This window comes from Eretmochelys imbricata, chromosome 2, assembly GCF_965152235.1.
Source record: "Eretmochelys imbricata isolate rEreImb1 chromosome 2, rEreImb1.hap1, whole genome shotgun sequence".
Taxonomy (NCBI): Eukaryota; Metazoa; Chordata; order Testudines; family Cheloniidae; genus Eretmochelys; species Eretmochelys imbricata.
In genome coordinates this window covers 22,274,672-22,300,768 of record NC_135573.1, presented here as the reverse complement: position 1 = coordinate 22,300,768, position 26,097 = coordinate 22,274,672, and the positions used below count along the sequence as shown (strand labels likewise).

Sequence of the window (26,097 nt, the reverse complement as noted above, 5' to 3'; positions counted from 1 at the left end):
TGCGTGATCACTAGGTGCTCCTGGAAAGCACAGGTGGTTCTGACACCTGTAAGGTTGAGATGAAACAATCATAACATGGAGGTGTGATTCATAGTGAAGCTTTAAGCGACTGAGGATTATTTTCTGGGGGAAGTTCAGATCCAGGGGAGGACTCCCCAGTCAACACTGTACTATGTACAGTAAACCAGGAGTGGTTTCAAGAATTAAGGATTATACTGCGCTAGTTTTCAGCAGTAAGGGAAATGTCACAATAAGCGTTAATGAAAATGGAAACCCCATGAAATTTTGATGAGTGCCAGGTTTAATGGGCTTCTGACAGCCCAAGTGATAAACATTGTTTAAAGTCAAGAAGGAAAGTCTCTTTTCATCTTAGGAGTCTTATGCTACTTCAAAGCAGAAACTGAAAAATAATTCCTTCTCTTACGCAGGAGAAAGGGAGAAAATGTGTTGGAAGAAAGATGAACATTGATTGTAGATCCTGGTATATGAATTATTGAGCTCCTTAGGGAGACTTCCAAGAACTAGTTTGTAGCAGGAACACAAGTGATTTTATTTCTCTTTACCTGTAAACCTGAAAATGCACTGCTAATGCTCATGTAAATCAGCCTAAAATAGTCTCTTGTTAATTTAAGTCTTGCTACTAGATAAGACATCTGTTAAACGTAACTTCTGCAATGCTTTCGGAAGAACACCTTTTTTTTTTTTTTTTAAAAAAAAAGGAAGTTTGAGTAAAAGTATCTTTTCCTGTTAGTGAAAGTGGCAGTACTTACACATTCTCTTGTATCTGGACATCTAACAAGATGTGGAAATTGTCTGCAACGTAATCCATTTCTTTTCCAGCAGCTGATGCTTTAAAGCTGTGTGTGAATTTACTTGCTTCAAGGTTGGATCTGTGCACACTGTGCAATTATATGTTACGTTTTATCTAAGGATTTCAAAGCATTATAAAAGACTTAAACAACGAGGAGTCCGGTGGCACCAAAGTGTGGGGTTTTTTTACCCACGAAAGCTTATGCACAAATAAATCTGTTAGTCTTTAAGATGCCACCGGATTCCTCATTGTTTCTGTGGATACAGACTAACACGGCTACCCCTCTGATATAAGACTTAAGACTTTCAGTGCCATTGCAAGGTGTTACCTGACAATGAAATTTCACTGCTGCACAGCTAAATTGTAGAAGAAAAATAATTGAAGGGTCTCCAGGGCAAACCTGTTCAATGCTTGGCTTCAAGTAGTTGAAACAAATGTTTTTTTGAAATGTGGACAGTTTATATTGTATTATATTCTCTTTTGAAATGGTTACTTACTATTGGACTTCACAAAATATTGAGTGAATGTCAATTTGAAAGTGAAATTGATTTGAAATTAACATTTCTGCGGCAACACCAGATAAAATTTCTGGTGCCAAACATATTGAGAAGTGTGTGATATTAGTACCAGGTTTTTATTCTGTTCATGCATTAAAATTGTTTGATTAGCTCAGTTCATGATAATAGCCTTTGAAGACTAGTAAATATACTGTCCCGCAGACGTAGTGACTGGCCATTAGTCTTTCCCTTGAGCTTCAAGTTATTATACTTAATCTGAGGAATAGCATTAAGTTCTGTTATTAAGGATTATGTAGTTCAGTCCTCAGCAAGACCAGTTATACAACTATACTGGATAAAGAATTAACTCTTATTCTTACAGAAAATGGGCTTGAACTGAATAACTTTTCCTAAAATGTAACATCTGTTCACCTTCTGTAAGAGTAGTAAAAGCCTCAAATAATTTTTATCTGTTTTCTTCTATAAAACCTTTTGTTCTAGTAAAATTATAGATGAAAGTATCTGAAAATATGCTCACTACAATATTTTCGTTGTCTGCAGTATTGGGAAGGCAACAATGCATCAGTTTAAACTTGGGTCACTTTTGTAAAATTATGTTCAATCATAAGGGCTAGAAACCTGAGTCCTGTTTTTTTCAATTGTGTGTGTACATACATATGTACACCTGTTGTCCATGCGGTGTCCCATTAAACTCTTTGGAGTACGAGACATGTAGATTGAATTGCAAGATTGGGACCTTCCTTCCTTCAACAAATTAAGCCTTTTTTTTTTTTTTTTTTTTTTTTTTAATTATTAATTGGTGATTTTGTCCTCCAGGCTTGTTAGGGAAAGCTGCTTGCTCACTGTGGCTAGTTGATTTTTTTTTTTTCCCATCAGGCCCAGACTTTTGTCCATGTGAGATTTACTTCTGATATCAGGACTTATTCAAGGAGCTGTATAATGCAGCCTGTAGCTCTTCTTCTTCTTAAGTGCTTGCTTCTGCTCAGAGTTGCACTGGTTTAACTTAAGATGTGATTTTTAATTTTTTTTTTAAATTTTCTTTCAAATCCAGTTTGTAGAGGGTTTGAGGGACACTTATTTCGATTTCACTTAAACCTGTTTCTAATAGCAGATCTAGGCTAAATCAAAATAAGCGACTGTGATAGGGCCAGTCACCTCACGTGAGCCCCTCCTATCGCATGTGTGTGTGCCTGCTCTCTCTCAGCTCTTGTGGTGCTCTCTGTTGGCAGCATCACTTTTCAGGTGGATTTTCAGTGGCTCAACCCTCCGGCAGAGTCACACACACTCCATTTGTGAAACAAAATAGACTCCTTCTGGCATAAACAGTCCAGTGGGGCCTATCACAGTACCCTTGTTCGTCTTTTGCAGTCCTCCCTGGGCTCAGACCTTCATCAGTCCAAAAAGACCTAACCCTAGTACCCTGGTTGGTATCCATGGCCACTCCAAGGCTAGATCTCAAATAGTTCCTTCTCTGGGATGGAGCAGTGCCTGCAGGCTTCCTCCCTGGAGACTCTTCATTCTATAGTGAGCCTCAAGATCTCCAGCTGAGTCGCTTTTTCAGTTCAGTTCATCCCCCTTCTGGGGTATTAAAGTTCAATACATAATGATCCCTTTGGCGTCTTCAGCCCCTTCCCAGGGCCTATGTAAACTCCCTTCTCAAGGCACTTAGTCACTTCTCCTCTGGCTGGTGGGGGGAACCTGGGCCCGCCCACTACACCAGGTCCCAACCCAAGGACCCTGCAAATAGCAACCACCTGCTGCATCCCTTTAACCCCAGGGTCTCAAACTCAAATAACCATGAGGGCCACATGAGGACTAGTACGTTGGCCCGAGGGCCGCACCACTGACCACCCCCGCTGTCCCGGTCACGCCCCCACTCCACCCCTTCCTTGAGGCCCCGCCCCTGCCCCACCTCTTCCCACCCCTTCCCTGAAATCCCCACCCCAACCCTGTCCCCTCCCTGCCCCCAGGGGGTGCAGGAGGGCTGTAGGTTGCGACAGGGGGCTCAGGGCAGGGGGTCGGGGTGCGCCGGCGACTCAGGGCAGGGGGTTGGGGTGCAGGAGGGGGTGTGGGGTGCGGCAGGGGGCTCAGGGCAGGGGGTTGGGGTGCTGGAGGGGTGTGGGGTGCAGCAGGGGGCTCAGGGCAGGGGGTTTGGCTGCAGGAGGGGATCGGGGGGGCGGGTCCAGCCCGGTGCGCACTTGGGGCAGGGCAGGCTGCCTGCCTGCCCTAGCCCCGTGCCGCTCCGGGAAGCGGCCAGGACCTGGGGGGTGGCACAGGGGTATGTGTGTTGCCCTGGCCGCACCTCCAGGTACCTCCCCTGAAGCTTCCATTGGCTGGGAACAGGGAACCGCGGCCAATGGGAGCTTCGGGGGAGGTACCTAGAGGAGCTGCCAGGACAACACACAGACCCCTGTGCCCCCTCTCCCCAGGTCTCGGCCGCTTCCCGGAGCGGCGCGGGGGCAGGGTAGGCAGGGAGGGAGCCTTCCCTGCCCCCGGTGCTCACCAGGCCAGACCCGCTCTAGGTAAGTGCTGTGGGGGGCTGCGGGGAGCTGGCGGGCCTCAGAAAATAACCCCACAGGCTGCATGTTTGAGACCCCTGCTTTAACCTGTTGCTGCTACTGTTCCCTGGACCACTTCCCCATGCCCCCAGCATGTTCAGCTTCACCCTTACTTTGGGCTGAAGTCTTGCTTGAGTCTCAGCAGCCAGCCAGAAGCATCTTCCTTGCTCCCCTGGTCCCTTCTGGCAACTGCTCTGTCCAGGTACTGGAACTGCTGCAACGAGCCAGGAGGACCACCCATGCTCTTCTGGCTCCAGCCAGCAACTGAGTCTACTTAGGCCCAGCAGCTCCTTTCATGTGAGGCTTCTGGGCTCTGGTTCCTTCCCTGCAGCCTCTATTTTAATTGACTGCTTTTGATGCGGTCTCTCTCTCAGCCTTTTGGGAGGACAAACCTCTTCTGCTCTTTTCCTGGGGCAGGGTGTGGTAGGACTGTGAAGCCTCCAAGCGGTGGGCCTTTGGGTTTAGTACACCTTATCACAGCCATTCTTAAATTTGAGTGTCTACACTGGACTTTGCACTGGTTTAACTAAGGGCTTGTCTAAATACACAAGTTTTGCACCAGTTTAACTAAAATTGTGATGTTGAACCAGCTGAGTTAAACTGGTGCAATTTTGGCCATGTCTTTACTAAGGAAAAAAGACATTGGCTAATTTGTTAAAATCCTAATATAGACCAGGCAAGCTGTAGTTTTTAATATGTATTAGTTGGTCAAAGTGCAGCCTAAGGGGGAGCCAAGGGTATACTTTAACCAGCTAGCACATGTTAAAACTACAGCCTGGTCTACATTAGGCTTTTTATGTATTAGCAAACATATGTGAAAAACACACCTCTTTTCTGAGTGTAAACCTTTATGTGGACATTCTTACATTCAGGTTTAAACCAAACTATGTCTATACCCAAAGTTGCATTAGCTAAATCAGTTTTACATCACACTTTAGTAAACCCTATGCAACTTTGTGTAGATATGGCCTAAGAAGTTGATCCTGCAAGGAGCTGACCACCCTTCACTCAAGTGCTTAGCGCTTTATGAGATGCTTGACACTTTGCATGATTGGGTCCTAATAAGTATATGTGGCCCGTACAGACTTGTTTTCAGGATTTGATTTTTTCTCTTGATCAGAATAGTGGTGCAAGGACACTTAAGCTTGTCTGCACTTAAAATTTATATTGGCATATTGCTATTTCAGTCAGAGTGTGAAAAAACCACATCCCTGACTGACTTGACTTAGCCAGCAAAACTTCGAGTGTAGATGCAGCTATTGTGACAGAAGAGGGCTTCTGCTGGCGTAGATAATTTTGTTTGGGGAGGTGGTGTTCTTACACCAACAGAAAGTTTTTCTGCCAGTGTATGCTGGTTTGCAGTGGGGGCCATGTCAGCATAGGCTCTGTAGTGTAGACATAGCCTTAGAAAAGTACGGTTCAAAGGTAACCTTTATTAATTCAGTTAGATGGATAATCTTGACCTCCTATTACTGTGACAGATTAGGAGAATTCAGTAGATGTAGTAGAATATACCTGTCTGTAGTACAAGTTGCACTGATTTAATTAAAGGACCATACAGTTCAACTAAAATAACATTTATATTTTGTTTCATAGGGTCTTGGAAACTCTCAGAGGGAGTATGAAAAGCAGGTTGTACTCTATAGTATTCGTAATCAGCTACGATACCGAAATAACTTAGGTGAGTGTGGAAGACTGATAACTTCAATTTGATAACTTACTCTACTTATAAAGCCTTCGTTTGAATGTACTGTGATCTTTAATAGCTTACAAAAGTATGTCACTGAAATTACTATAGACCTGTCAGAACCAACTCAAGCCTCCAAATTTCCACCAAAAAAGACCCCAGCAAAACACCCTTTTAATGCTAGAACCCCAAAAGTAAATTTAACTTTGAAATCCACCCAGCTGCAGTGACTTCTTTGTGGAATGCACCTTTCAGACTCTGCAGGTTTCCAAGTGAAGCTTACTGATGGCCGACTTAGTAAGTCTCCTGTGTGCCATCTGAGCCCTTCAAACAAGGTTAGGGCTTGTTAATGGAGGACTTAACTAATTTACAGCCATGATGTCAAAGGAAGTATCCCTGTAGAACAGTCGTTCCCAAACTTGTTCTGCCGCTTGTGCAGGGAAAGCCCCTGGTGGGCCGTGCTGGTTTGTTTCCCTGACGCATCTGCAGGTTTGGCTGATCGTGGCTTCCAGTGGCCGCAGTTCGCTGCTCCAGGCCAATGGGAGCTGCTGGAAGCGGCGGCCAGCATGTCTTTCGGACTGTGCCACTTCCAGCAGCTCCCATTGGCCTAGAGCAGCGAACCATGGCCAGTGGGAGCCGCAATCGGCCGAACCTGCGGACGCGGCAGGTAAACAAACCGGCGCGGCCCGCCAGGGGCTTTGCCTGCGCAAGCAGCGGAACAAGTTTGGGAACCACTGATCTAGAAGGAGCCCAGACAGGTACAAAGAAGAAGGCCTGGGGTCCAAGCTGTTTGACATAGAATTCTCATTGGATTCACACTGCTTTTACTCACTTTCTCTTCTGTAGTGGACAAAGCTCTCGCTGCTTTAAAAGGAGGTGTGCTGGCAACTCCAGGCATTCTAAATCATGAACATGAGTGTATATTTTAGCCTCTTTTCATGTCTGTTTATGCCAGAATGGCATGTCTCATTTAGAAATGAGACACATAATAAACCAAACAATAAGCTTATCTATCATTGCTGAAAATGGATTGCTCCATACAATATATTATTCAGTGCTACGTTTTAGTTAGCTTTACATTACTCTCATTGGGTTTTCACTATTTCCTGGTGAGATTATTTAGTAGCTCAATAGCTAATCTTATCACAAGTAATCTTTCTGATTTCCAACCTTATCCTGAGAGGCTCTGAGCACCTGCATCTCCTATAGAAGTTAATAGCAGATGGTGGTGCTCAACATCTTTGGATCCCCCTTTTATTTCTTAAGTCAATTTCATGCCATTTTATGACTAACCTTTTTTGTGTGTTGCCATGCAGTTTAAGTGTAAAAATATAATCTCTGCACCATTTTGAGAGAACAGTGTAACAGAATATTAGCCTGACCTTTTTTCCCCCCAGTTAAGCATGTCAAGAAAGAAGAACGAAAATACTATGAGGAACTGTTAAAATACAGTAGAGATCATCTCATGCTGTACCCTTACCATTTGTCTGACATCATGGTAAAAGGCCTGAGGATAACACCATTTTCGTATTACACAGGAATAATGGAGGTGAGTTTGGGAACAGAATTAAAACAAAACATGTCATGCTCTGTCCTTTGGGAAATGCTTTTTGTAGCATTGTAATGTCTGCCAGCCAGTCAAATGACTGTTATTGTTTGCTCTTGGAGAGACTGCTGCTGCTAATGAGCCGCATGAAGGAAAGCTTCTTCAGAACTGTGCTCATAATCACAACTCAGCCTACCCCTATGTATATAAATCTCCCCATTGTATTTTCCACTGAATGCATCCGATGAAGTGATCTGTAGCTCACGAAAGCTTATGCTCAAATAAATTTGTTAATCTCTAAGATGCCACAAGTACTCCTTTTCTTTTTGCGAATACAGACTAACACGGCTGCTACTCTGAAATCTGCAGAGCTAGGGATTGGCAACTGCAGTTGGGTGGGAAATGGTTTTCCAGTCCTGAATCAATTGAAAACTCCTAATTTTTTGCAAACTGAAAATCCCAAAAAATTCAGATTGAATCAATCAAAACATTTTATTTCAATTATGACCTTTTAAACTTTTTTTTTTTTTTACTGCAAATTAACTTAAATGTCAAAACAAAAAGTCATGCTGACCTGAAAAAAATGGAACTTTTTCATTCGGAAAATGTCAAAACAGCCCATTTTGACAACTTTGAAACATCTAAAAAATATTCAAAATGAGAAATTTGTCAAAACTGACTCTCTTTTACAGTTTTGGTGAATTGGCATTTTTCATCAAAAAATACCCAACCAGCTCTGCTGGCAACCTTCTGTCATTTCTCTTGGGTGCAGTACACATAATATTTTGTCATTTGAGTAAAAGATGCGTACAGTTTAATGTAGAACAAATTGATAATTGTTATTGTGATTACTATTAGCTACTTTCATTAGTGCTTTTTTCTTCCCCTGTTTGGTTGAACATCTCCAGTTTTACCACAGACTTAGACTTAGACCCTTAGTAATTTGCCTGTCAGGCTTTCTGGGGTTTTTACAATATAACTTTTTAAGGGATCTGATCATCATTAATAGTAAGCATATAATTTTTGGTACAGTTCTCGCATCACTTTTACAGTAAGCCAGATCTCTCAAAAGTGCTAACTGATTTTAGCAGGCTAGATTTTCTTCCTCAAATTCTTCAATTTGAGGGATAGATTTTTATATCAAAAATACACACATTATTTTAGGTTTTAAATGCTCATTGATATCAAAGAAATGCCCCTTTCTGAAATAGTGGACTACATTGGTCCAAAACTGTGTTTCATGCTACAAATTAAGCTTTTTTCTTTTCTGTGTGTTGTTTTTTAAAGGATATAATGAACAGTGAAAAAAGCTACGATTCATTGCCTAACTTTACTGCTGCTGACTGTAAGTATTTTCTGGCTGCATTCTTATGTTTAGCGAGGTAGATAACTGCAGTTTCTGAAAACAGTTTGAAGGCTTCAGTTGCATCACAGCTTCTTTTTAAAGGTGTAGCACCTGTAAGTAGTAGTTTTGAAGTAGGGGTGTCTCTTCATGCAGAGTTATCCTCTGCTGTGTCCTCATTGGTACTGGATTCCTGTGTTAATAGGACTTCTGGGGACATAATCCATGGTTCTGTGTGCTGCCGTAATCTGGGCTGCTCTGTGATTTTCCCGGTGAATTGTCGGAGAACTTGTCTGTCCTTCTGGGCTCATGGTGTGAGAGAATTGTAGGAAGGCACAGCAGGAATATCAGCACTCAAGTTAGCTGGTATCCTCACCATAGGCACCAACTTCCCCGCTGCCTGGTGGGTGCTCGACCCTGCCCCTCTTCCATCCCCTATACCGCCCTCGTCCCACCCTCTTCCCCCAAATCCCCACCCCTGCCCTGCCTCTTCTCCACCTCCTCCCCTGAGCACAACCCTTCCCCTCTCCTCCCCCTTCTTCCCTCCCTCCTAAAAAGTCCTAAGCACCACCAAACAGCTATTAGACGGTGCGAGGGCAGGAAGTGCTGGGAGGGAGGGGAGGAGCAGGGACGCGGCGCACTCAGGTGTGGGGAGAAGGAGGCGAGGAGTGAGGAGCTTGGCTGCCAGTGGATGCAGAGCACCCGCTAATTTTTCCCTTTTTTAAAATTTTTGTAACCTTAGTCATGGAAGTGAGTATTAAATGTCTAGCCTTTTTAAAAATCCAGCTAACTCAGTAGTGTCTGGTGTTGGCATAGTTATTACTACCAGCTGACTGAAGGTAAGGCTGAGGTGATGAAGATGTTGGACAGATCTTGGTGACTCTTTTCTTTCTGTGCTGTGACTCTTGTGTCATAAAATAAAAAACATAAGTTTACATTTGTTTTTCTTCTGACTATATTAAGTAAGATGACAGGGAATCATCATCAAGTGGGTGTGTTTCCAGTGGGGTCCTGCAGGGATTGGTTCTTGGTCCTATGCTATTTAACATATTTATCAACGACCGGAAGAAAACACAAAATCATGACTGTTAAAGTTTGCAGATGACACAAAAACTGAGGGAGTTGTAAATAATGAAAAGGACAGGTCACTGGTTCAGAGCTATCTGGATAGGCTACTGGGTGCAAGCAAACATTATGTGTTTTAATATGACTAAATGTAAATATATAAGAGCAAAGAAGGTAGGCTATACTTTACTTTATCCTGGGAAGCAGTGACTGAAGAAGATTTGGGGGTCATGATAGGTAATCATGAACACAAGCTCCCAAGGTGATTCTAAGGCCAAAACAGCTAATGTGATCCTGGGATGCATTAACAGGGGAATCTTGTGTAGGAGTAGAGAGATCATTTTACCTGTGTATTTGGCACTGGTGTGACTGCTGCTGGAATACTGTATCCAGTATTCCAGCAGCCCACAATTAAAGAAGGATGTTGAAAAATTGGAGAGGTTTCAGAGAAGAACCACAAAAATGATTAAAACATTAGGAAACATGCCTTACAGTGGTAGATTCAAAGAGCTCAATCTGTTTACCTTAACAGAGAGAAAGTTAAGGGGTGACTTGATTTACAGTCTATACGTATCTATATGGGAAACAAATATTGAATGATCGGCTCTTCAGTATATCAGAAAAGAGTGTGTATATATAACATGATCCACTGTCTGGAAAATGAAGCTAGACAAATTCAGATTGGAAATAAGGTGTGACTTTTTGACAATTTTTGCCCATTAAATAATCAGGCAATTTACCAAGGATCTTGGTGGATTCTCCATCAGTGACAATTTTAAAATCTAAGTTGGGTGATTTTTTAAAAAAATCTGTTCTAGGAATTATCTTGGGGAAGTTCAATGGCCTGTGTTATGTAGGAGGTGAGACTAGATGGTCACAATGGTCCCTTCTGACCTTGGAATCTATGAATTCAGTCTGGGCAAAAGAAATGAATGGGGCCAAATTCTGCTCTTAGGCAGAGATGTAGCTACCATGAAGTTCACAGGATCTATTTTTGGTGCTGTTTACCTCTTTCTTTAGAAAAAAAGAGGGAAGTATTGAAAACATTCTTGATATTCAGAACTACTTTTAAAAATGAGAATAATATGTTCTCACATCTTCAATTAAAAATAGACTTTTTTCCCAAGTAAAATCAAACATTTACTTTTCAGGTCTACGGCTTCTTGGTATAGGAAGAAACCAGTATATTGATCTAATGAACCAGTGCAGGTCATCAAAAGTAAGTTTTGTTCTTAATTTTCTTTCTGTGGGTCCTGCCTCTCCATGCCTGGCTCCATCTTGACAAAACTGTTCTAGATGGGGGTAGGATGCCATGTGCCTCTTTAGTAAAATTATGATTAATCAAATAATAATACACTAACATATGTATGTTTCTTCAAAGCTATTAAAATATCTTTGTTAATTGTGGTAAAAAGCAAAAAAAAATTAGAAAAAAATAAAATTTCTGCAGCTTCATGTTATCTTATTACTACTTATTAAGTGCTACGTTTTGTCTAAGGCCCTCTCTACACAAAGACAAGGGGCTAAATTCTCCTTTGACTAGTATAAATCTGAAGTAATTCCATTGGTATTGGTGGAGTTATTCCATATTTATACTGGTATAATTGAGAGCAGAATTTTCTCTGGTGTGTGTCTCAAAAAGCTTATCAAAGTAGCTAATGTAAATTCTATTTAGTTTGTATACTACTCACCTCGTTCGAGGATGCAGTGTTGGGTCTGATCATTCAGCCCTTTTTTTGTGTATGATCAGTTTCACTGATGACATCAAGATTAATCTCATGATTGATGTCTGCATGATCTGGCCCTTTTACAAGCTCGGTTTACAATAATAATTTCCTTTTTAAGAATGTAATAAGTAATTCATAAGTGCTCTGTCTGCAGTTACAGCATTGCGCCTTTGGCCAAAGGATTGTGTATCCAAGTTAAAAGAGATTTAGTGTAGGCTGAGGGAAGCAAAAAGGTTAGGGGCCTGCTTTATAGAATGTGAGAAGAGTAATCTTAACCATATCAGTACAACAGTACCCTCTAGCTGTTCTTTCATGAACTGAAGTTTATAGTAGCTTGTAGCTCATCTGGAACACAGTGTAATCGTTGTCTGTTGATAGAAATAAACAGAATATGTGTTCTTATGATGCATTGCTTATTAGTTTTGTAAAGCATTCTGCCTACAAAAACACTCCATTTGATATGTTGTATGCTATCCTGTATCTTCAGGCTCTGCTTTTTTGCTAATAAAATGCTAGTGTGCTTTTAATAGTTCAGGCCTGGACTTCATGCTAGCAGACTTGAGTACACACACAAATGGCTTGTTTTCATTTTCCCATTTTTATTTGGTTTGGAGTGGAGAGAATGTATTAAAAAAAAAAAAAAGTCTGTATCCCTGTGTGCTATATTCATGTGCATTCCGAGACTTTAGGGGATTAGGAATAAAAATCAGCAGCTTTCCCACATCCCAGGGTATCCTGCAATGTTTGTTTAATGCCTAAGTATGAAGTACTTGGAGAGTAATCATTTACAAGTAGCTGTTTTTATGGTGTAAAGGAAACTGGAACATCTCTATTTGTAATCAATAACATTTAACATGTACAATCTCAAATGGACTGTACCACTGCAGAAATTTTTCAGAAGGAAAACTGCTCGTGATCTGCTACCAGTAAAGCCAGTGGAGATTGCCATAGAGGCCTGGTGGGTGGTGCAGGCTGGCTACATCACAGAGGATGACATTAAGGTATTGTGTGTTTAGCCAAATTTAGACATTGCTAATTACTGAGAAAATGGGGGAAGATTATAAATCTGTACTGTTTATCTCTTAATGCAGTAGAATCTCTTATGGAAATAGTGGTAAGGGTTTTTTTTATTGGTATACTTTCTCTTTTCCTATGAATTCTGACTTCTGGGTTATATAGTATGAGGAAACTTATTTCAGCATGAGTGCGAAAGACATTTTTCCCTGAAGGAATGTCCATAAACTGTATGATGCATATGTCTTAAGAAACAAAATGAATCAACTATATTATGTTGCTGGTTTCATTTAGATTGTAAATTGTTCAAAGCAGGAATTGAATGTTTGGATGGAATCTAGTACATTTCAGATACAGTTTATTTGTATTCCAAAATCCCATAACTGTAAAATGATTTAAATAGAGGTGTTGTATTTAGATCTGAAACTTAATCTGTTTTAGAACTGTTATAGTTAAATAAGTTGTATTGAAGATACACAACCCTACTTAATGGTTGAGCACTGTATCATCAGTGAATTTTAAAATCTCTCATTTAGTCTGAACTTCACTTGCTAAATCTTCAGCAAGCAGTAAACTAAATACAGATTCCAGAGGTGTGCATAATCTTGTGATGAGGTTACTTCTGCAGAGATAAGAGTAACAAACTAGACAACTGTGGCAAGCTTAAATCTGTGGTTCATATACTGACTTCCTTGTGTAAAGATGCCTTTATTAGTTTTCACTGACTTAAAGCTGAAAACTTTTCATTCTGAGTGACTGTATGTAAAATGCATAGACAGATCTTACTAGAAATTAACGTGTTTTCTTTTACATAGATTTGTACTACATCTGAGAAATCTGTTATTGACAAGATAATTGATTCAGGTCCTCAACTTGCTGGATCACTAGACTACAATGTAGTTCACAGTAGGTGTTTAACAAATGTGGCATTTCTTTCTACTGTAGAATTTATTGAGGAAAAATTTGAGGACCAGTATTTCAAACTAGGAATAAAAGGAAATAGGAGGCTGAAGCATTTAGTATAGCTAAGAGATGAAGGAAAATATTATGGAATAAAACAAGAGTGGAGGAAATCACCTATAAATAATGTTTTCTAAATAGTATAACACTGATTCTTAGCGGTATATATTTATTTTGGCAGCTGTCACTCTATTTCTATTTGAAATGATACAATGACTTTCCCATATCGACATCTAAAAAGCTCATACTTATGCAATTTGTAGATATCAAGGTTGTGTTGACCCAAATGAGGGAGAGGGACATTATTTCAATTTGCTGCTATTCATCAAATGTATACTATTTGGGGAGGGGAGAGCTTTTAAAATAGTAATTGATTCTGTTGTGAAGAGCACTATTAGATAGCAAACATGGGACTCTTTTAAGAATATTATGATCTGGTGAGGACAATCTCTTGTTGATTTCCCAATGGTCTACCACTCTATTGCTGAGAACCTGTGTGTGTTTCCATTGTTTTTGTAGAAACAACAATATTTTGAGTCATGTCCTCATGCCAGCAGAGGGAGCCCAAGCTGACTAACAAACCCTCTTCCCTGAGCTGTCTGTACCTAAATCATTGGTGGCATTGATGCTGCTGATCTATACTGTATATTTCCCATAAGAAGAGCAGGAAGAAATTCAGTTTCAGAGTAGCAGCCGTGTTAGTCTGTGATTCGCAAAAAGAAAAGGAGTACTTGTGGCACCTTAGAGACTAACCAATTTATTTGAGCATAAGCTTTCGTGAGCTACAGCTCACTTCATCGGATGCATAAAAGTGGAAAATGCAGTGAGGATGTTTTTATACACACAGATCATGAAAAAATGGGTGTTTATCACTTCAAAAGGTTTTCTCTCCGATGAAGTGAGCTGTATCCGATGAAGTGAGCTGTAGCTCACGAAAGCTTATGCTCAAATAAATTGGTTAGTCTCTAAGGTGCCACAAGTCCTCCTTTTCTTTTTAAGAAATTCAGTGTTTGCTAAATGGAACAGGACAAACTGTAGAAAGAGTGAGGGAGATTAATTTCAAGCTTCTGAGTAGATGTAAGAACAGTAGAGGGTTTAAGAAAAGCAAAAACTATGAAAATGCTTGACAGCGACCCTACAAGGTATTTAGGGCTAAGTGCTGCCTGTACTTGACGAAAGAAAATGGTGCAAACTCAATGTACAAATAGCAGTGTGCCCAACGTGGGTGTGCAGAGGGATCGTGCCCTGTCTCATGGGTGGAAAAAGCAAATGTGGACCACCAGTGGGATGGGCTTTTAAGGGGACAAGTGTTTGGTTAGCCTAAAATCTGTTGTGTGTATGCTGCCATACACAGCAAGTGAGAGCCTGCTCCAGTAATGAACATGGCACCTTGAGAAAGCAGTAAAAAGCACGCCACTTTGGGTTATGTCAGCTTGCCGTGTGTCCTCCTGGCCTATGACAACAGGCTGTCTTGCATTACATGTGCTTAACAGCCTGTCTGGGTATGTGTTGCTCCCTACTCTGTGCAGGCTTGTCAGTGTGTAGTCCATTATATATTGTGTGTGTCTTTATTTTTAGAAGGCAATGCAATTCCTAACATAAGCCAGAAGTCCAGTCTGAACTCAATTTAGTAAATCTGTATTATTAAATACGATGTACAGCTGCAACTCAAATCCCTACTGTGCTAAAACTGTATCTTATCAAGCTTACTTGCCTGGTTGGCTGTTGACTTGGCAATTTACTTGTGAAAATTTCTACTGTTTCTCATAATATTTTCAGTGCTAAATAGTTAAGAGTAACTAAATGATTCTTGGAGGTGTTAACTTTTGAGGTAGTTAGCCTCAAATATCCTATCATGGGCTAAAGAAAACACTTGGATACAAGAATGAGTTAAATAAAAACACACACATTTAAAAATTGAGTGCTGATAGTGTCCTTTCTGCTGTACTGAACAGGGAGTAGATAAGTTCTCTGGCCTAAGGTCAGAGATAAACAAAAGGCAATAAATCAGACACCTAATACATTGGGTGATCAAGGTTTGTGCTTTATTCGCTCATGATACAATTCTTAGAGTTAACGGTCAGGGTTCTCAAGTTATGCTGAAATGTGCTCTCTTGGTCTTGCCCTTTGAAATCCCTCTCCATAGTTAGGTTTATGCTGCACAATTAACCTGGGTGATTGGCACCAAGGTTGAGCACTCAGGTTATCTTAGTCTTGATGTGAATGTCACCACTACAAAGGCATGAGTATCCCCACTACAAAGGCATACCTTCATTACTGTGACCTCAGTATTTATTCATGCCCGTGTATATTGGGGGCACATGCCATGGCTGTCTGTACTGAGACGCTGTAGGATTGGTTCCCAGTCATTTGTGAGAGAACTTGTCTGTCCTTCAGGTGGGGGTGGATTGTGGGAAGGCATTGGAGGACTATCAGCATTCGAGTGAGTTAAGTCTGCGTCTTCAGTGTGGGTTCCTGCCCAATTAAAAGTATAGCCCAGCCTCTAACCCACACCCCCAGCCAGGAAAACCTGAGTCAGAGGTCTTTCTGTGTGGATGGTAGAGGGTAAACGCTAAAACTCAAGAGTCCAGATTAACTATTGTGTAGCTATACCCCATGTTTCTGCAATAAACATAATTGCCTCAATTTCTAATCACCCTTCTTTCCACACCCTGTTACCTTCCTAATCCCTGTTTCTGAAGTAAATATATGGTTGAGAGTCAAATTGTACCTTGCCTTTGTGCTGTGAATAATTTAGGATTCTGCTTCAGTGTAATGTAGTTAATGTTCTGTTTAGTCTTCTGGTCTGTGCATAGCTGTATAATTGTATATCATTCGGGAGAGTTGGGTGGGAGACGTTAAACCTTCCTGAATTGTTTGAAAAAAAATGTAGCGTCTACTAGTATCATTAGTACTTGGGTAAACATCTTTGTAAAATGACATACCTTTTTTATTTTTAAAGGTTTATATAACAAAGGATTTATTTACCTTGATGTACCAATATCTGATGACAGTTGTATAGCAGGTGAGTGTATGTTTTAGCAGTAGTAGCTATGTTTTTTTTTGGAAGAGATTCATTCCAGATAATTTAGGTTTCCTTTTTTTGGGTGTTGCTTGTCTTTTTCTATTAAAGTGACCTATTTAAACATAATACCAAGATGGATGAAAACTCTTCTTGTTTATTCAGTGGCTTTCCAACTTGCTGCTAAAAATTTGTCCTTTATCCTGATGCTAATATTTATTTATTTTCAACTAATATTTCTGTCTGAAATAATAAAGCTGCTTTTAACATAGGTAGAGAGGAAGACATGTCCTTGAAGACATTTAAGTATAATTTAAACAATTGTCCTTGTTTTGTTGTATCTGCAGTTAACAAGGATACTATAAATATAGAAACTTAACCATATTAAAAAAAAATCTGTCTAGAAGAGGGACCTTTTCCTTCTGATTCAGTTAATATTCATAGTACTGGTTGCTTATTCACTTCCATCGTTCATGCCTCTGTCACCTCAAAATTTGATTACTCTAATGTGCTGTCCTTTAGGCCCATGTGGAAACTTGAGCTTCTACAGAATGTGGCTGTCCACTGGATAAATGGGGCAACATTCAGGGAGCAATTACTATTATTTTGAGTATTGCACTAGCTCTCAAGATATTTGGGATGGAATTTCAAGGACAAGGTTTAACTGTGTTTGGTTTAAGTGGTTTGGGAGCTGGTTACAGAGGGACCACCTCACACTGCTACAGTTTAGACCTGGCAAGACACTGAACCTGCAGTTGGGTCCTCAACTCTTTACTTCTCTCCTTTTTCCACCACAGTCCAGACATATTAACCATTCAGACATGGTACAAAGCTAGTCTCTTTCATAGACCTTTTAAGTAGGCTGGGAGTTTTTACAGGTGGATGGGCTGGTGGCTGACTGCAGGATGATTTAGGTGGGGTCTTATGATACAGCTGGGCAGAATGGCTTTAGTTATTGTGGGAGAATATATCAACAGGAAATTTTTTGATTAGAAAGTTGCTGAATGAAAATTTTTCATAGAATGATTTTAGATTTTTAACTGTGTTTAAGTTGTGGGAGGTGTGTGAAGTTGGAAAGGCACCAGAGAACTGAAAGAATAAATCTTAACTTGGAGGGAAAATATTGTAAATTACCCCTGTCATAAATATAAAGGGAAGGGTAAACACCTTTAAAATCCCTCCTGGCCAGAGGAAAAACCCTTTCACCTGTAAAGGGTTAAGAAGCTAGGATAACCTTGCTGGCACCTGACCACAATGACCAGTGAGGAGACAAGATACTTTCAAAGCTGGAGGGGGGGAGAAACAAAGGGTCTGGGTCTGTCTGTGTGATGCTTTTGCTGGGAACAGAACAGGAATGGAGCCTTAGAACTTAGTAAGTAATCTAGCTAGATATTGGTTAGATTCTGTTTGTTTAAATGGCTGAGAAAATAAGCTGTGCTAAATGGAATGTATATTCCTATCTTTGTGTCTTTTTGTAACTTAAGGTTTTGCCTAGAGGGATTCTCTATGTTTTGAATCTAATTACCCTGTAAGGTATTTACCATCCTGATTTTACAGAGGTGTTTCTTTTTACTTTTTCTTCTATTAAAATTCTTCTTTTAAGAAAATGAATGCTTTTTCATTGTTCTTAAGATCCAAGGGTTTGGGTCTGTGGTCACCTATGCAAATGGGTGAGGATTTTTATCAAACCTTCCCCAGGAAGGGGGGGTGCGAGGTTTTGGTGAGGATTTTTGGGGAAAAGATGTTTCCAAACAGGCTCTTCCCTAATAAAATAAAACCGGTTAGACGTTTGGTGGTGGCAGCGAAAGTCCAAGGGCAAAAGGTAAAATAGTTTGTACCTTGGGGAAGTTTTAACCTAAGCTGGTAAAAGTAAGCTTAGGAGGTTTTCATGCAGGTCCCCACATCTGTACCCTAGAGTTCAGAGTGGGGAAGGAACCTTGACAACCCCATAGTCTGAACTAGAATAAAATTTAGTTCGGTTATTTTAAAAAAATCTTTCAGCTTTTAAGCAGTCACAATACTCTGAAAACTTACATCTCTTAAACCATAGTATTAAAATAATTCTTCCTTCCAGTGCCTCCACTTGAAGGTTTTGTAATGAACAGAGTGCAAGGTGATTACTTTGAAACTCTTCTCTACAAGATATTTGTTTCAATAGATGAACACACTAATGTGGCAGAGGTAAGTAATGCTTAGTTTGTTTCTGCATCAGGAGGGTGGAGGAAACTAGAAGGGCCAGTAAAATAGGCTGGTGAAGTACCTGAAAGACAGATAGAGAGAAATGCATTTCCTATTGTCAGTGTCCATCTCCACAGCCATATGACTGTATGTAGCTTTCCAGAGATGAGTCTAGGGATAAGAAATTTGAAACAATATTCAGTGCTTTATGGAATGTGCTAGTTGCTTTTTTTTTAAAAAATATTAAGAAGTACACAACTTTTTTTTTCATAAATAGCACTACAATTCCCTTGGCAAAAAGAGCAGTGCATAGGAACAACATGGGGTGGGAGTTTTAGCGAACGATCCTTGCAAATAGTTAATATTCATAGTACTGGTTGCTTATTTACTTTGTTGTCTCTACTTAGAGGTGCATTTTTACTTTGAAAAGTGATTGCAAAAAGGCATTGTGGGGTTCCTGAGGTCAAGCTGAGTTCTTCAATCTTTTGTAATAAAAATTCTGCAGACCAAATTATGTCCTTAGTTCAGGGCATATACAGCTCCATTGCCTTAAGTAGGTTTGCTCGGGGTAACTGATAGATTAAAACTGTGATTGGAATTTAGTTGATGATGCACAAGAAAAAATAGAACCCAGCTTCCCCCTCTCATAGTTGGATTGATTCTGTTGTTTTAACAGGAGTAAAAAGTAGTACATTTTTATCTTTGTCACCAAAGTGAATGGATGGGACAATGAAAGCACAGGGAATAGATTTTGTGAGTAAGTGTCACTTTTACACAGTCACTTCTCAAAACAGAATCAGGTTGTAAGACTAGGCTTGATTCTCCAATGCCCTCTGTACTCATTGACTGGGTATAGTGGGTGTAGAATGTTTAAATCAATCAATTGAAATGTTAGCATTTTACATCCACTTTGCATGTAATCTACACTGCTGTAAATTACTGCACAAGGAGTGTAACAGTGGAGTATTTGATCCTGAATCTCTTGCTGCTCAAGAAAGGGAGTATTGGACTGAGGTTTCAGCATTTCTTCTCCTTTCTCTTAACCACTTGTGAAATGACAATAGATTGTACAACTTGTACTAGAAAAGGTGTTCTTGGCTAGTAGCAAATGAGTCCTGGAATCACTTATCAATTATTCTTATTTTGTCTCTTATCTCTTTCCTATTTTTCAGCTTGCAAATGTTCTAGAGATAGACTTATCACTGGTGAAGGTATGTCTGCATAGTACATCCAAAGCATCTAATTGTCCAAAGTGAAAATCCTCCAATGTTTTACTACATGGCTTCTTAAATAGATACTAAAACTACATTATGAAACTTAGCAGTTTTTGATTGATCTCTTGTGTGTCTTTGTCTCTTCAGAATGCTGTGTCCATGTATTGTCGATTGGGTTTTGCTCACAAAAAAGGCCAAGTAATGAATCTGGAAAATCTTCATTCGTCATGGAGGAACATTCCGTCTATAAATCGACTGAAGTAGGTATCTTGCCATGTTTCTTGAGCTACTTTAAAAGTATAGTTTTGACTACAGAGGTGGGACATTCTAAATTCTACCCTTGCGTCTGGCATTGTGATTCCTTTGTGGTCCTGACAATAATTTAATTATCTTCCTTCATTTTCTATATATAAAATGAGAATAACATATGTGTAGCTCTTGGGTATATGTGAGGGTTATTGGTGGTAAAATTCGCTCATAGATGCTGCAAATAATACTTTAAGTGTTGGCATTTTGGTTTTGAAACACAGACTGTGTACTTGCTTTAATGTCTTATGGCTGTGAATTTGTAATTATTCTGTATTTTGATTTGTGTCTTTAGGAATTTTAAGATTATTTCCTGATTTTTAAAAACTAAAAGTTGCTGCTTTTATTGTAGTACCATGACAGCCTTTCTCAGTGCAGCTGTTGGTGTGTATACTTTTAATTGGCGGTGCGTTTCTGTGGTTGGCAAGACAGCTTGCAGTACTTGGGCATTCTGGCAATCCTGTGGGCCCTTGTTTTGTTCTTAAACTTAAATGTCTGGTAATGATTTTTAAAAAAAGGAGAAATAAAACCTGTTTGAACTTTTTTGTAGTCAGCAGTTGGAGGATTCAGACGTCTTGCTGAGGGATAGTTTGAAATAGGCTTTCTACATTGGTGTGAAATGTTTTATCTGGCTTTGATAGGACTTGCAGTGGTTTTCATAATCTGCCACTGAGCATGCGTGAAGTACCATGAGATTAGCAGGCAGAGCTGCTGCCATGGTGCTACAGTGATAATAGATACAGACTTTGTTAATAGGAGTACTTTGGATCCGCAAAAGATGCTGCTTTCATGGGACAGTGGGGAAAACAGGACTCCTGTACAGGAAGCTTGTTCATCAGCTACAGATACTGACACCAACAGTCAAGATGATCCAGGTTAGCACCCATATTAAATTGATACATTAGAATCAATTGGTTAATGTTTGTAAAATGCCTTGAGGTTATAAATGCTAATTATTCATAGACCCAACCAACCAGAATATGTAGAGAGAGGCAGATTGTGGAAATACTTCTAACATCAAATGCATTGAGTTATTTTCCCACTTTTTATTCTTATTGCATCTCCCCACCTCAAAAAAGTGCTGTGTTAACCAGTCTGCATTATGAATGTTAGTAGAATTCTTCCTGAATGAAAATAAAATTACTGCAAAATTAAATTTTAAATTTGATGAGTTATATAGTATTGCAATAATGGCGAGGAAATATGTATAAGACTCAGTATGGCATAGTGTGGGCTTTATGCTTTATTTGTTTAGTTCATACGTAGATCTAGTTTTATGATTTTAAGGCTTGCTTAAGGAAATTGTCTTTATTCTTAAATAAAACAAATAAGTTTACAAATTCTTTCTTTGTTTTATAGCTGACACAGCCAGCGTGAGCAGCTTGAGTCTGTCTAGTGGACACACAAAGCGTATTGCATTCCTGTTTGATTCAACTCTCACTGCCTTTCTAATGATGGGGAATCTTTCACCTGTATGTCAGATTGTTCAGTTTGTCTATGTGAAGATCAAATGTGTAGAAAACACTTTAAGTCTTGGCTTTTAGCATAATGCAGCTCTGATGATTTTAGGACCTTTTGTATCAATTGCTTAGCAACTTTAATGATCATTTGTTTAGGCAAATTTTGTCTTTATTTTACAAAAATATATATGTTAAATCTCCCACTCACAGAGATAAGAATCTGTGAAAGATAAAAAATCTTATATACAATATATTTGGATCATATTGTTGCAGAACTTGAAAAGTCATGCGGTAACTATGTTTGAAGTTGGAAAATTATCAGATGAATCTCTGGACAGTTTTCTTTTGGAACTTGAAAAGGTAACCGTCTTGTATACAGTCTAAAGTTTTTCAGAGCTTAAGATGTTTCTGTGTGTGTGTGTTTTACACTATCAGTATTTGATATGTATTTTTGGTCTTGTGCTTTTGCTTTAGGAGCTTCTTATTACCCCTCTTTGTACATAATAATATTGGTAGGAACACATGCGTGGGAATATTCGATCCTCAGTTTTTTATGTCCCATTAAAATGGAGACTGTCCTATATGTCTGTGCCAGAAATGACTTTTTTAAGATGACATTATCAGAAGTGCATGTATAAAAGTGCAGTCACTAAGTGAAGATATGAAAATACACTAAACGTCACAAACCCTCATGTGCATACATCTGTAGATACATGTTCACACAACCACTAACTTGTGTGCTAGCATTGGCTTTTTGTTTGCTGGATTTGGGTATATGTAAATATGCATACTTTTGCATTCACATGCCCTTGAAAACTTGGTCATTAAGGACTGGAATTTGCAGGCCATAATTTTCTGGACCTGTGGTTTTTTTTATTTATTTTCTTTAAACCTTTAGATCTTATATCTACCATAATTTTAAACAAACCAACCAATTTCTTAAGATGACTATACAGTTGTATACTTGTAGATTTTTTTTCTGTAATTGCTATGACTTTATTATGGCATCCTTTCACAGAAGCCCCTTTAGTGGTCAGTTATATTGAACAATGATGATACAGTACAACTGTAGTTGTTGGATATATATTTTTGGATTCCTCCCTTCCCCTAATTTTAATGTCCTACTAATATACTTAACATTACAGTATTTGACAAGCTTTGCCAGCTTTCACTTAACTTGATGGTTGCTATGGATCAGTCTTGCTGAAAAACTGGAAGGCAGTTGCACCTTTTAAATGCTGACTGTAGAATGTTTGTAATAACTTCTTAATCTCGTATTTGTGGAACTGGTATTTACAGAAACAGTATACAACATGTACACCTTTATATGATTTTTTGTTTAGGTTCAAAGCACAGGTGAAGGGGAGGCACAGAGATACTTTGATCATGCACTTACTCTGAGAAACACAATACTGTTTTTGCGGCATAACAAGGACCTAGTGGCACAAGCTGCACAACCTGAACAACCAAATAATGGTATAGTGAAAGTTACTGTTTTGGGAAAACTGTCCAGTCTCTCGGAGTTATGTTTGTTTATCTATCGTGTGTTCTCTTTAAAAAGAGTTTTCTCATTAAGTGCCCTTTCTGAATGGGATGCTTTCCTGAAATTGGGCCTTTCAGTCCACTGCTGCCTGTGTTAAGCCTCCAGTGATCCATCCTTGTCACATTTGACACATCAGTCACTTACATGGCAGTAGGACTGGTGTTCGAAGCACTAGATTGATTTCACTGCAAGACCAAGGACAAACTGGGCTGGTGTGGGAGGGAGCTGGTTCCAAAACACACACATTCAAGGATAGTAAAGGAGGAATATTTCTGCATGACTAAATGTACTAAGTGGAGATATTTCAAAGGCACAGAGGGGAGTTAGGCAAAACTCTCATTGTGCACACGCGCACACACACACACAAGTGAATGCCTAGTTGTCCTTTATGCCTGTGAAAATCCCCCTCCCCTCAAAAAAATTCCAAACATGCTTCACTGCAAAAATCCATCATCAAGATGAACCGCCAACACTTTTTTCTTGCTGCTAGTTCAGCTATCTCTATGGGCCTGAAATATACCCCAAAATTGCAATTCTGTGATGACAAAATCTATCAATAAGGTTGATTTTTTTGGTTTTGTTTTAACAAATAAGAGCTTGATCTTGCAAGGTGCTAAGCACTCTCCATGCTAATCATAGTTGGGATATTTAGGTGCTCAGCACCTCACAGGATAAATTAAGGGAGAATTTGGAAGGCAGAATCATACTATTCAGTTGTATTGCTCTGTTCTATAGAGAGAATTGTTTGGAAGCAAGTGAACTAAGTACTGCTCTGCTATCTTGAATCAATGGTATTTCACCAGATTTACACCCATATACTTAGCCCAAGTATCTTTTATAGTGTGGTATAATGGCAGATAATAGAAAAAGTGTAATATGATTTGGTAGCAGACATTTAGTTCTTCTTTGAGTGATTGGAGATGTGTATTCCACTCAGGTGTGCATGTGTGTGCACCTAGCATTCCGACGTCAGAGAACTTTGCGTAGTGGTAGCCATAGGGGCAGAGCTTGCATCCTGTGGCCATTAGCCCCATCCCCTGGCTATTGAAGGGTAGCACCACCCAACCCCCTCCATTCTTTCTTACTACCTGCAACTAGAGTTGGAGCATTTCATGTGGTATTTCCCACATGCTGTTTCTTATCTCAGTCTTTTGAGTTTTTGTTATAAATAGTTAACTAGTATTAGCTAAGAATAGTTAGATTAACTTGTCATCCTGATGGGATGCTGTCACCAGGATTCAAACACTGTCCAGTACGTGGGTTGGCTATTCCCAATAGTGATCCCCACATGAGGTGTTTATTGTGACTAGGAGAAAGGTACATTAGAGAAAGGTTCTCCATCTGCAAGTCTCTTAAAAAAAAGAATGCAGGTGGCAATGGACTTGAGACTCAGGCAGCACTTGAGTGTAGACCACGAGGCCCACTTTGGTACAAGGGACCTCCACAGATCGTCTGGCCTCTCAAACAACTTCAGAGCTAGAGCCAGACTTGTGTTCTTCAGCCAGACTCTGATTCCTCTTGCAGGAGGAAGACAGATCATTCTCCTTCTTCGGGTCCTCCGAGAAAAAGGTCTCACAAAATGGACTGCAGCTACTTCAGAGCTGTCATCATTCTCTTCCAGGAGGAGTGTGGACTGATCTACCAGGATGTGAGATGGAGCTGGGCTATCTGCTCTGTTACCAAGGCAGCATCAGTTTGACACTGTACTTGTTGACTCCGATGCCGTCCATGAGATGCTGGTACTGTCAATGTCAGCATCGACTTTTTCTCTGCTACTAGAATACCAGGCAGTGTCAGACTTGCTTTGCCTCTCTCTGTTCCTGGTTCTCCAATTACTCAGGAGCATTCAGTAGCCCAGAAACCATTGATATGGGCAGTGCTGCCTGGTGTGATGCCAAAGACATCCCAATTGCCAGCATTGCCTAACACTCACAGTGGACAACTGAGCACTGCTTTCTTATCAGTACTGAGTGGTCCGTTGGAACTGTTGCCATCTGTGGCACCAATGATGACTGTGGTACAGTCCATATCTTTAGAATGAGTACTGACCCTGTCGTCAGTGCTATCTTCAGTGTTAGTACCAAATGGGAATGTGATATCATGGCCAATCCTCAAGGTGCTGACTCCTTTTCTTACCTCCGATGCTGATACAGCCAGCGTATTGGGTCTCAGATGAGGCGTGATGTTTGTTCACTCCATGCAGGATGGCTCCTGTGTTACCTTCTGTTACTTTGAAGGTTCATCAAGCTCAGGGACATCTTCCCCCTCTCCCTCATCCTTGAGACACACTTCTAGGAGATGGTGGAGAACTCCTGTGGACCACGATTGGTGCCAGGATTTGCACTGTTCCTACATTAGAGATGGGCTCTTGGTCTAGTGCATACTGGCCATTAGTGCCAAATCCCTATACCCAGTAGCTCTGTGGGGTGTTCCACATTCAGTAAAGTCCTGGTCTTTGACTCACTCCAGAGTTAGGTTGCCCAACCAACCTTTAGTATCATCTGCTCAGCTGCCTATATTGCAGACTCAAATGGAGGCAGCTTCCTTGGAGCAGGTTCAGTCTGAACCACTCATACAGGAGCATGTATTACTGCAGAAGGTTCCAGTGGCTCCACTTCTGTCGTCACCCTCATCACTGGATGACTTCATGGTACTGGAGTCTTCTTCCCAGTGCCTGAAGATTTTAAGCTCCATTAGGAGCTTCTCAGATGAATGGCTTCAGCTATGGGTATTCAAGTGGAGTTTGTGCAAGAAAATACACCCAACTTGACATTATTCAGTCCTTGGCACAAGTAGTGTAGTTCCCTTTACATGAAGCATTATTAGAACCTGCCAAGACTTTTTGGAATACCCCAGCTTCCTTGCCTTCTACAGCAAAACATATGGACAAGTGTTATGTTCCCATGCAGGTGTTTGAGTGTGTTCAATCTCATCCTGCCCCTAACTCTGTTCTTGTAACAGCAGAGATATATATCCACACCCAAGGATGAAGAGGCTGAGAGGATGAATCTCCTGGGGAGAAAATTTGTTAGCCTCCTCCTTGCAAATGCGCATTGCAAATCACCAGCCACTTCTGTCAGAATATGATTTTGTGAATTCAGAGTGTGTAGCAAAATGCAAAAAGCCTTTAGTGGTCATATTTTGTT

The 26,097-nt window shown here is 40.2% G+C and overlaps 1 protein-coding gene across 3 annotated transcripts in view; it reads left to right on the top strand.

Moving 5' to 3' along the window:
• Positions 1–26,097, top strand: part of FAM91A1 (family with sequence similarity 91 member A1) — a 56,590-nt gene that overhangs the window by 1,255 nt on the left and 29,238 nt on the right. For all 3 annotated transcript variants that reach the window (XM_077809822.1, XM_077809821.1, XM_077809820.1), the window contains exons 2-15: positions 5,484–5,568; positions 6,972–7,123; positions 8,408–8,465; positions 10,679–10,746; positions 12,142–12,255; positions 13,084–13,174; positions 16,191–16,253; positions 18,325–18,431; positions 19,601–19,639; positions 19,790–19,902; positions 20,705–20,823; positions 21,308–21,420; positions 21,682–21,768; positions 22,752–22,884. In XM_077809822.1, the coding sequence (XP_077665948.1) occupies positions 5,484–5,568; positions 6,972–7,123; positions 8,408–8,465; positions 10,679–10,746; positions 12,142–12,255; positions 13,084–13,174; positions 16,191–16,253; positions 18,325–18,431; positions 19,601–19,639; positions 19,790–19,902; positions 20,705–20,823; positions 21,308–21,420; positions 21,682–21,768; positions 22,752–22,884 (1,342 nt within the window). The remainder of the gene's footprint in view (positions 1–5,483; positions 5,569–6,971; positions 7,124–8,407; positions 8,466–10,678; positions 10,747–12,141; positions 12,256–13,083; positions 13,175–16,190; positions 16,254–18,324; positions 18,432–19,600; positions 19,640–19,789; positions 19,903–20,704; positions 20,824–21,307; positions 21,421–21,681; positions 21,769–22,751; positions 22,885–26,097) is intronic.